This window comes from Mustela lutreola, chromosome 1 (genome assembly GCF_030435805.1).
Source record: "Mustela lutreola isolate mMusLut2 chromosome 1, mMusLut2.pri, whole genome shotgun sequence".
Classification (NCBI taxonomy): domain Eukaryota; kingdom Metazoa; phylum Chordata; class Mammalia; order Carnivora; family Mustelidae; genus Mustela; species Mustela lutreola.
The window spans coordinates 121449882-121462643 of record NC_081290.1 but is presented as its reverse complement, the minus strand read 5'-3'; the positions used below and the strand labels follow the sequence as shown (position 1 = coordinate 121462643).

Sequence of the window (12762 nt, the reverse complement as noted above, 5' to 3'; positions counted from 1 at the left end):
CTGTCTGTCAAATAAATAAATAAAATCTTTAAAAAAATAAAATTAAAAAACTTAATAAAGGTAAACAAAGAGAAATAAGAAAAACAGAGTGTTCTGGTATATTTCAAAATGGTTCCTTTTCCCGCTATGGAAAAAAATGAGGCAATCTTTCTCAGATATTTTCTGGAAACTGATCAAGTTCTTGGAGGTAAATCTAATGATGTTGTGGTCCCATATGACTGACTCTCTCCCTGGAATTTTTAAATCTGAGAGGTGTCTACACTGAGTTTTTAGAAATTTGTTAATTATAGTTCATATTTTTCTACCCTTGACATAAATCCTTGTATTTGTCTGTTTCTCTTGGTTGGGGGAATTAGCTTTCTCTGCGTCTTCCCACTCTTGCAGATCCAAGAGAGCTGATGATTTTCAATCTGTTCAGCCTTTTTACTTCTTCTTAGAATGGATTGATGACTTCTAAGCTTCTTACATGTGGAACTGGAAACCAAAGGTCTATTTTCTTTGATTTGATATTATGATGAGACATATTCATATTTTTATTTTCATATTATTTGTTGTTGGTGTAGAAAAATAAACTTGATTTTTAAAGTTGAAAAAAAAGGAAAATAAGCTTAAAGGGCCAAATTGCAAGAAGTAGTGGTAAACAAGAAAATTCTTTCATATAAAGGTGAATCTAAACAAACTCTAGCTGTATGCAATATTCTAACAATATTGTCAATTCATTAAGAGTCACTTATGGTTTGTCTCCCTCCCAATCACATCTTGTTTCATAAGTGACTCTTAATCTCACAAAACAAACTGAGGGTTGCCAGGGGGAGGGGGTTTGGGAGAAGGGGGTGGGATTATGGACATTGGGGAGGGTATGTGATTTGGTGAGTGCTGTGAAGTGTGTAAACCTGGTGATTCACAGACCTGTACCCCTGGGGATAAAAATATATGTTTATAAAAAATAAAAAATTAAAAAAAAAAAAATATTGTCAATTCATGAGGCTAAAGAAAAAGAACTAAAATACTGGGTATAGATAACATATTTAAGTTGGTATAATAATAACCTAAATTAGTTTATCCTAAGATCCTCGTGTGTTCAGGAGAAAGATAAATATTATCCAAATTAAAAAGGCAATTTCCCACATATTGAACTATGGATTTAATAGTAAACATTGGGTTTTTATTTATCATATAGTATTAATAAATAATATTTAATATTAATTACTAATAATTAACAAAATATAAATTAAATAATATTTACTATAATAATTAATAATAATAGCTACAGTATAAATACTAATAGGAATCTTAACAAGCCAATTCTAAAATGTTTGTGGAAAAGCAACAATTCATTAATAGCTAAGATACCTGAAGAAGGCAAAAAAGGTGAGATATTTACCTTACCTGATATATGTATATATTATACATTCATATGAAGAAAAGGTAGTAGTGCTATAAAGATAGAGAAAGAGACCAGTGGAACAAAATAAAGGGCCCAGAATCTAAAACCCTCTCCCTCAGTGTGTGGAAACTTAGGAGAGTAAGCCTTATAGACCAGTAAAGAAAAAATAAGCTAGTCAGTAAATGGAATTGAAATAAAATCAATTAGATCCCTCTTTAACACCAAACACAAAAATCAATTCCAAGTGAACTAAACACTTAAATGTAAAAGATTAATCTTTAAAAGCATTATAGTAAAATTACAAGAGAATATAAAAATATAAAAGGATTCTTAAGACATAAAAATACATGCACACTAAAAAAAAGATTGCCAAAGTCCAAAATCATTATAAAATAAAATGGGAAAACTATCTAAATACAGGGAGAAGATATTTGCAATACATAAAAACTGACAAAAATATTTGTCAGAATATATAATGAACTCTTACTAATCAATGTTTAAAAATACAATAAAAATGTTTAAGAAGAAACTTTACCAAGGGGAAAATATTAATGGCCAGTAAACACTAGAAAAGATGCTAAGCCTCCCTTGTAGTTAAGAAAATATAAATTAGCCTCCAATAAAATAGTATTTTATATCCAAGAGATTGGTAACAAATTTAAAAACAAATCTGGCAATACCAAGAGTTAGTGGTGATGGGAAGTAGACAGTTATATTTACTTATGCTACTCTAGAATTCTATCTGGTGTTACATTGTCAGGTTTAAAATGTGCATCCCCATGCACCCAAGCATTTATCATTAAAAAAACAAAAACAAAAACAAACCACATAAAAACCTTTCCCATGTGCTCCTTTTCCTTGTATCTCCCATGAGATACATATTCATAGATTCATTGTTTATAAAAGCAAAAAAAAAAAAAAAAAGAAAACAAAAAACCTGAATATATTCCAAAGCCTATTTATAGGAAAATGAATTCACTATGGAATATTGAGACTGCAATACTTTACATCAATGAAAATGAATGAACTATCTAATGGATCAACATGAACAAATCTCAAAAATTTAATGTTAACTTCAACAAAAAGCAAGTAGCAAAATAATGTGTCTTGTGTAATATGTAAGACATATAAAACTAAACCATATGCTGCTTAGAGATAAATATACCTGTGGTAAAATATAAAGAAAGTCAAGAAGGTTGTAAAAATATGTATTTAGGATCTCTGGGGAGAGTGAAGGATATGACTGGGGAGACACAAAAAGACTCAAAGATATTGGTAATATTCTATTTTTTAATCTGAGTGATAGTATATGTGTATTCATTTTCTGATCTTCAAAAGCTGTATATTTAACATCAATTCACTTGATGATATATTTTGTAATTCTTAAAGTAAGAATTTCTGCTATAATGAAATTCATTTGATATCCCAAAATTATCTCAGTAGTTGAGTTCTGATCCTTCTGTAGAGAATTAAAAACATTTGATTTGAAAAAATTCAGTTAATTATATATTTTTAAATATATTTACTAATAAAGTAGCATATAAATTTGTAACATTTTAAAAACAGCATTTAGCTATCTAAAGTTCTTAATGTTAAAAATAACATGCTGAAATATTTAGATGTAAAGGATAAAGGGGATAATGTCTTATTAATATTTTAAATTTTGTTGTTGAATTGGCTTATATATTAAGAAGACATGCATAGCTCATATTGCAAGGATTTCTAGCAATCATTTATTTTGAGAATCCCTTCATATAAGTAAGGATATGTTGATTAAAATAATATGATCTTCTTATGATGTATTGTATGGATACATATTGTATCCACATGTATATACATATTGTATATCTCTAACTCCATTTTAAAGGCTCTATTAAACTAATAAATTTAGATACAATTTTATTGCCTCTTCACAGAACTCATTTCTAATAATAGAGAATTTTAAAAATAATCTATCTTCCATTTTAAAGGTTTAACCTTATGAAAGTCAGTGTTCATAATTTTTTTGCTTGAAAAGGAATGACTTAAACTTTAACTAACATGTTTGAAATCATTAAAAGACCACATCCTACACTCAGAGAAGCCACTTTAGAAAATAATTAGCATTTGTCCTTCAAGAAATTTACAAATAGATCCCTATAAGAAGAATCCCCAAAATAAGTCAATATAAAATATCAAGTGTAGGCATTGAAAGCTCATCTATTATGAGTTTTTAACATTAGTAGCAGCCTAAAGCTTTACTTACAAAGGATTTTAGTATCCAAATTAGAAATGATACCCAAGCAACTTCTCCCCAAAAATGTATTCAAAGAAATGTTAATCTGCACTTATTAACTCCATTGTAGAAACGTGATTTGATTTTTTAAATAGAACATGAGAGGAAAGTAGTGATAATCCATCATTTTAATTTAGAGGTGGCAAATATTCATTTCAGTCACCACAATGAACTGAAAAAGCAGAGTACAAAGTTAACAGATTGAGTCTATTTTCATCAAATGCCTAAAATTAATCAAAACTGAAGAACTGTTTCATGTTGATGTCCAAAGACCAAAGTAACGTTTAAAATCCCTTGGAAATGAAAAAAACAATCCTGTTTCTCAGAAATCTGAAGAAATTTAGTTTTTTCAAGCCAACTGACTTTGAAACAACATCACCATAAACATGAATGTAAATTTATTGATGTTATTTAATAAACTGAATATTTAGAAGACAAAACTGCAATATAGACAAAAACTTTAAAAAATAAATGTGTCATAAATAAGACTAGAAAAAAGAATAGAAGTAAAAACAGTGCAGTTTTATTTTTACAAAATAAACATTTTTAGGTTAGTTCTTACATTCAATAAAAACTAATTAAGTGCCTAACTCAGTCATTTCCCAAACTGGTCCTTTAATACACACAGAGAGTATTTGTATAAAACTATATATATCCATATAAGTAATGTTATTCCTCAAAGCAAATAGCTAATTGTAATATGGTTAGCATACACTATATTAGTAATTAGGTTTACTTTAATTATACATTAAAACCTCATTATTATAGGTTTGATTTTATTTTTGAATCATAGTCATTTAAGCAGAGGCTTTATCTTTAATATGATGAAGACATAATATCTTCATAAGTGACTGGGTGTAGAATATTTACCAATTTAATAAAATAAATTATTACACACCCATATAATAACACAGTGTCTGTATCTACTTAACACCAAAGAGCTCCTGGAATCTTTACTTGTTAACTATTAGCTGCCTAAGATCACTTTTACTTATTCAAGTGACAGAAATTTGTTTCTTCAGAAGTTTTATATAATCTTTAGTAACTAATGAGGTTTTAATTTTTGTACTTGTTAATAATGTAGAAAAAATAAGAAACGGAATTGGACCTATTATTCCTAGAAATGAAGTAAATGACAAAAAGAATTTTAAAAGATGTTGGTCAATTTTAAAATGAAATTCATATGTGTTAATATAAACCTCTCATGTTTTTAGGGTGAAAAAGAATCTAACTGGTTAAAAATTTCCATGTCAAGTGAATATTTCTTAAAAGCATAAATCTCCAGTCTTAAAACTGAAATATTTTGTCATTTATTATCTAGTTTTGAAAATAACTTAATTTTAAAACATCTACTCTCCCCCTTTTAAAAGAGAACCAGTAGAGAAGAGCATATCACTGTTAGTTTCATAGGACTGAATTTTAAGGCAGATATTTTGAAAGCATGCTGAATGTTTGATACTGTATTATCCACGTAAGATCTATCTAGGAGACTAGGTTACTCTACCACGATGCCAGCTGGTAAATATTTGACATTGGAGTCCCTTAGAACCCCTGTAAAGATGGTGAGTACATACCACCAGCAGTGTTGTGTTAGACCAAAAGGAATTGATTTGAGAATGACACCCAGGGAGACCACTGGCTGCTAAGAAGGATACGATCAGTGCCAGGAAACAGCACTGCACCTTTTATCATTTCTCCCATGATGCACCCTACTGACCACATGTCAACTGAAAACAAAAATGAAATGAAGATAAACAAGAAGATAGGAATAGAACAGCAAATAAATGAAAACACTTGGCTACCTACGCTGTAGAGCAACGGTTTGACCTCTCACTGACTGGCTCAGAGGCCAGTCTCATGATCATTATTGTTTTAAAACAGCAAAATAGGGAGAGCACAAGAATGTCAGGGCCCTCTCTGCTATGCAACTGAACTAACAGTGCCACTCGATGCTACTTAATGCATGATAATATTACTTTGCAATTATAATTCAATGATTAATTTAGTTTTTGATTTAAAAGGTCTAATTTGCATTCATCTACTAGAGTCTTACTGATTTGTATTGTAAATTATTCTAGATTGTTTTAATATGGGAAACATGCAAATTGGTTTCTTTTTTATTCTTTCATATACCATATTTGAAAAAAAAAAAAAAAAGCTGAGCTGCCAGAAACCTCAAAAGAAAGGGTTTCTTTTACAAAACACAGTTACTCTTATTTATAAATATGAATAAATTTCCAGAAGTGAAATGCCAGTTCAAGAATGAATGTTTCGAAATATGCTGGCTCAGTTTCATTGACTCCCATCAAAGGAGCATGTTTCTAAACAGGAAGCCTTGCCTTATTCTTATAAACATGGTTGCTTTATAATGGCAAGAAATACTGGCTTTCAAAACGGGATGGTTCAACATGAAATGAACAACATGATTTAAAGAGCTGACACTTCTCAGAATATGAATCCAGAGAAACCCAGAATTCAAGGTGGAATTACAATGGCTTCTCTACTATTGCCAGTTATCATCCAGAACTTAAAATCAGTAAGCTAGGGCAGAGGGCACACAGGGAGGGGCAAAATGGGAAAAGGCGAAGCAAGAAAGTAAAATCTCTCTCTTTAACCATACTTGGTTACTCACGTGTTCCTATTGAAAAGTCAGAAAGAGAGATAAGTCATTCTTAAGGGGGAAGATAACCTAGAAGAATAAGGGATGTTGAGGGGGAGCAAATAGGAAAAGGCATTAAAATAGCAGTACACTATAATTTTGCTCCACTTACTCTTCAAATTACATTTTGTAATTTGGCAGTGACCTTAAAGAATTCCTCATAAGATTCTTTCCAATGTGAAAATCTCACTCAGGTTAAACTCAAAGTTTCCATTATTTGACTTAACACCTAAACAGAATGATCACTGCAAAGAAATGGTTACAGCTTTGAAGGTGACAAGCATACCAACAGAAGCAAATCTGTTTTGCTTCCATTTTAGGAAAGCAAGTGACATGCAAAAATATCAGGGAAAGATAGAGCAAACAGTTGCGCATCCCTTTATTATTAATGCATTTGTAATTATGGATAATGCTTGCCTCACAAGAGAGAGAGAATCTTTGATTAACAGAAAAAAGATCTCTGAAAATGCATTTATTTTGGAATTGCAAGTTTTCTTATCCTACTGTCCAAAGTGACCAGTCTAACTTGCTATTTACAGTGTATCTATTTTTATAGATATTGTGGAAGACAAAGACAAAAAAAAAATAGATAAAAACTCAATAAGCAGGGTTTTCTCTTGCCTGTACCCATTCAAACACTCGGAAAAGGTGGCTTCTGCCACAAACAGAATCTGGGAGTATTTGTATCAGGGAGTTAGAAAACATCAATTTTTATTTTTTATTTAATGAAAAAAAATCTCTTCTATATTATCTCTGGCAGATACTCATTTTTCTACTACAAAACCAACTCGATTGCTTTTTAACTCTATAGCTTTGGTCAAGGTACTTCATCTCTCTTAATATAAATTTCATCCTCTAAAATGGGGATGATAAATAGTATTTATCATGTAAAAATTTTTAAAAAGGATTTGATAGGATTATGTGTGGTAAAGATCCTTCTACATTGCTTGGTAACTAAGTATAACTATATATTGGTATTAAATATATTCTGGAAAAGTTTATTCAATGTTTATTTAATATTATATTTAGATATAATAAGGAAGTCTTTCCAGTGAGGGAAACTCACAAGTCACTGGGTGATCCTTTCACTGTTAAAACCACTTAAAAATGCATTCCACATAATCAATCACAGCTGACCCTATGGAACTTTTCCCATTATCTAAAAAGAAATTGCCCGGCTTCCTCATCTAAATAATAATCTTAACTTATGCAAATATAGCCTATTATCCCTGGCCACTCCTTTCCTAAAACTGACAGATTCTCATGTTTCAGACTAAAATCCCTTGACTTTCACTCCCTTGCATATACCTTTAAATAACTGCAATAACAGTAACAGTTGATCTAAATGGAATCTTAGTCCTTATGTTGCTTTAGTCTCAAATGGCTCTAGATAGTTGTTGGTTTAATAATTGGTATTAATAATTGGCATATCTTCCAGTTCTCCTTTGTGTGGCTCTGCTGGATGCAGATATTTCAAAGTTAAAAGAGATTAGTTTTGGAAATTTATCTTCATGTCAGAACCCAAACTAGACTTAATAGATCATAAAGCTTTTCAAAAAATAATGCTGAGATAAAAACTCTAGATCTGAACTACTGATTAATATAATGAGCTCTATTTTCTCTATTTTAAGGAAGCTTTGAGTAAAAATACCCTAGAAACCTTCGCAATTTCCCATTCTCATTTAACCTTATTCACTAATCATTATTCCTACAGACTCTCCATGCTTATGCCACCTAAGTGGGTGAGCCTTGTGCCTATAAATGATAAACTCTATTAATATGAATTACGAACATAGAATATATGCACATTTATATGGATCTTTATATACTCAAGACAAGATTGTTTCTCAAGATAAACTCATTGCACCAGATTTTGTGAATTATTCATCACAACTAAAATAGGAAATAGGTAATAAAAGAATTTGATACTAAATCTTACTGGAACAGGGAGGTGGGGTTGGTGGTAAGTCTTCCCTCAACTAATATACATATCTGCTTAGCAAGAAGATTAGATTATTTTATGAGATTTGTCAAGATAGTTCAATGAATACTGATCATGCATAGACCTGAGAAGAAATTTGCAAATTCGATTACTGTTGGAAACTGGATTTTGATGCTTTCTGAGACTGCCTGATACAGTATTTGGTCTCTGTAAGAGTTTTGTACATGAGTGCTGCCCAGTTAGAATTCTGGTTGCTTTTATGATTCTGATTTATTACATTTCCTCTCCCATCATCAGTATTCCCATAGGCAGAAAGAAAATTCATTTGCAATGGTGACACTCAGAAACTGAGTCACTTTCCCTTGAAGGGACGTTAAGTAAGTTTTGGTGTTACTAAATTATGGTGATTAATTCTCTAAATGAGAAAATCTCAAGTGTCATCGTATCATTTGTCAGGCATTAAATTATGCTAAGTTATCTTCTTTTTTTCTGTTCTAGCCAAGAGAGAGAAATGATATAATGCAGGCTCTGGCAGCTTAAATCTAAATAAAGCATTCTATTGCTATTTCCACATTCTGTCCAATGACTTGGGTTGTAATCGACAGTGAAATGTTTTTGGACTATGTGAATGTCTATCTAGGAACCTGGCAAATATCTTCCAAGTAGGGCATTATGTGACTCTGGTAACACAATTGTGAGAACGCATTGTTTTTCTCCCTAATCTAACTATAGCTTCATTTGACATAGGATTCAGACAATGTGTTTTGATATATTTTCTTTCAAAGCATACCACAAAATACAATAGCAAGATTTCATATGATTTTCTAATATCACAATGTTTCTTTGAAAAGTTTGTTTCAAAAGTTATAAATTTAGATAGTCAACAAGAGCACATTGTTTTAAACTTCAGTGAAGAGAAGGGATTATAAAAGACTAAAGAAACATATATATTTTACACATGTAAGTCTAAATAAGAAAAATAATATTTGTGGAATGTTAAATATTCTAATGCCAAGAAATCAAAGGGAGATTTTCTGTCTGAGGCTACCGATTCAACTTGCTTTTCTTGTTTTAGAACTTCTGTGTCATTATATTATTAATTTTTAACCTTTATTTAAAACACTTTCTATTTCTGATTTGCTTTTTTATGAAACAGAAAAAATTCACTGAAACTTGGAGCAAAGGAGAAAATTTTTACCTTTATATTAAGTTACAAATAAAATAAACTAATAAACTTACAAAATATTTTGCCATGAAAAAGATTTAAATAATTTTTACTGCACCAATTTGTTTTAAATGTCATTCTTCAAAATCCATATAATTCTGTAGTGTATAGGAATAAGTAATTCAAAGAAGTCCTAATGTTGAAAAATGTCTTTTTCTTTAAACTTTTCTTTTTACTTTTCATTGTTCTGATCAATAAACAAATGCTGGCTCCAGATGTCTCACATCATCACCACTATCAGTATCTTCACTTTATTCTGTACATCAGGTTACAGAAGTATTTTAGCAAATGGCAAACTTTATTTTTTTTTTTTTGCTTTTTACTATTGTCTAATTCACAGATAATTTTCATTTCTCATCCTTTGAGAGAAATTTTTTATTCTAGGTAGACTTTCAGTTATTTTCATTTTTTTATAGTTTATCTAATTCAATTTGAAGGTTATTTGGGCTAGAGTATCCCCAATCTAATTAACTTTATAAAAGAAATATTGTGTTTCTTAGCTTTGAAAGTATTTACAGGTATGTGTATGTTTGTAAACATCTAATGTTTATATGTACATAGAAATCCTGTAAGATAAGGAGAGGAGGTATTTTATAAAGTAAATTAAAATTTAGAGGAGGTCACATGACCAAACAGAACAGGACCAGAAGCCAATTCTTGGAGCCCTATTACAGTATGCACTTGACTTTCAGTGGACTGTGGAAGGAAGAAAGGGGGTTGCACACAGAAGGTATCACTGTTCACAAACTCTGTCCTAAGGGCCACCTGAAGCCAGGACAGTTTGAATGGAATATCACAGTAATGACGAAAGAATGTATTGTATTGTTTGTGGCTCTCCCCCCTTGATATTTTTCACTTCATTAAAAAAAATCACTCAGTATTCTGTCTATAAAACTGTAGAGGAACAGGAAAAAATAATATGCTTTTAAACTTTTCTGCATGCATTTCTAGGAGACGGAACTTCTGAGTACTCCCAGGAGAGCTTTGCGGAAGCTAGCCCTCAGCAGCTCCTCTCCTAGACATCAAGGGAGACATCTGGAATTACCAATCTAGTGATTCCTGTCTTACTCAGATTTTCTCAAAATAATAATAAAAGAGTAGTAAAAAAATTAATGGTAAAAACATATTCTTTTAAACAAGTACAAAGAAATAAAAATAAAAAGTTTTTTTAATGTTCATGATTATCTGCAATGTGTTTATGGGTATGAAAGAATGACTGAAGTTTTACTTCATGCCTTTATTTAAAGTCATAAATCATATATGGTTTGAGATAATACTGTATTACCATAATATTAGCTTCAGACTATAGTAATGTATTAGTTGCAAAAGTTTATTAGAAAGTAAGCATGGTTATTTCAAAGAGGTAAGAAGGAGTAAGAATATCTCTCTGCATTAGAGATTCACTTTGATTCACTTTACTTTGACTATTCCTAATTTTCATGTTCAAGCTTAGAAAAGCTCTGACATTCATTAAATTTGAGGATGTTTTCCTTATTTACTCAAGTACATTTTTGACAAATCATTTATCTGTTCCTTAACTTGGCTCTTTGGCAAGTTTATATGTACATCATTCTCATCCTAACTGAAATTTCTCATGTCTTCAGAGGGAAAAGAAAAGGGGGCTATTTGGCCTTAATTGAAGATAATATACTTGAAGTCTAGAAATTTCAAATTTCAAATTCAGTGTGCCTCTCTTTAATATCCCCCTGGTCCAAGGAACTCTGACCAAGAACTCTAGATAAAGGGCTTCACAAGTCTTGCTTGAAGAAGCTGTTGCCATGTTAAGTAGAATGGAAGAAAAAAAATGTAAAAAGAATATATCTAAAAGAAGTAGGCTTTAAGAAAGAATTTGTATTATATGAAAATTCTACTGGTATTATGAAACTTCAGTAATCCAGAATATGGCATGCCCCCTTTGGAGCTTGAGGTGGGGAGAGAGTCAGGGACTAAATGCCCTTTTAAAAAAAAAAAAAACGCAACTTCTAAGACAGCGTAACTTTACTATAAGATATTGTTGAAAGAAACAAAATCTGAATGAAATGCAAAATGACTGATACCTCTTTTATGACCATTGGACTAAAGAAGATAATGGACATCATATATTTACTGTTAACTTGAAATTTGTCATGGGCTGAAGAATTTTAAGTAATACCATATGTCAATATATAGCCTGTGAAATAGGCTTTAATTATAACACTATAATAAAAATTGAATGTGTAATAGTGTATGTTTGTATAATTAAACTATTCACATGATAAAAACAAATATTTTATAAATAATCCCTTGGATATTAAAAAATCAAAAAATTAATTAATGGAAAAGCAAATATGTATGTATGTACGTGTACATATGTGTGTATGTATATACGTATTTTGCCAACACTTTAATAGTCAAGAAACTACCCTATAATATCATCTGGATCATATCAGTAGCTCAGAAACCCACACAGTGTTTCTCAAAATACAAAGACCATTTTAATGCAGGAAAATAGAAACTTCAGTCATAAATAATAATTTCATAAGATTTCCCAATTTGTCAAGATGTTTTACTATTTTTGTTGTAGGTTCAGATTAAGAAAGAGAATGTTAAAAAGTTCTGTGGGAGAGAGGAATAATGTTGATCATGATGATAGAGCAATATATAATTTTTCACCCTCAGAGAAATTTAATAGAAATTACTCTGAATAATTATAAGGGAAAGTCACAGGAACTTATGATTGCTTTTTTTTTTACATCTCTGAAGAGTCTCGGAAGAAATCAATTAGCATATACCGCACTTTGCTATTACTATCAGTACAGGCTGGAATCATTTTAATATGCTAAAATGTTGGTATGATTCGTCTCTCCATAAATACTCCATCAATCCCAAATCTTGTATCTGATCATCATGGTTAGTGAAATTAATTCAATGCTCTGATATTTTGACTATTGGTGGGAAGCTCTAATCATAAACTTGTAGCTTCATGTAAAGATTAATGAAACAATTCCACTCAAAAACACTGAGTACAGTAATCCACTGTTTAATAAGGATGCTACCATTTAATTTTTAAATGTGGTCATGACTTAAGATATTAAATTATAATTTTAATTAAAGGTAAAATGAACTAAGGATTTAAATCTAAATGAAAACATTTCCAGAAAAATGGCAGTTCTTCTAACACATTTTATCTGGAAATCATTTACTCATATTTAAGTAAAATTTAACTTAAGATGTTTTCCACTATAAGTCTCTATACATATCTTTTCCATTGACTTTTAAGTCTGTATGCAAGCTC

The 12762-nt window shown here is 30.5% G+C and overlaps 1 protein-coding gene across 11 annotated transcripts in view; it reads right to left on the bottom strand.

The window, feature by feature from the left end:
- MAPK10 (mitogen-activated protein kinase 10) overlaps nucleotides 1-12762 on the bottom strand; it is a 611144-nt gene that overhangs the window by 64488 nt on the left and 533894 nt on the right. Inside the window, exon 8 of one of the 11 annotated variants that reach the window (XM_059173364.1) lies at nucleotides 5318-5389. The exons of the other annotated variants lie outside the window; for them this stretch is intronic. Within the exon in view, the coding sequence (XP_059029347.1) occupies nucleotides 5318-5389 (72 nt within the window). The remainder of the gene's footprint in view (nucleotides 1-5317; nucleotides 5390-12762) is intronic. 11 annotated transcript variants of the gene reach the window in all.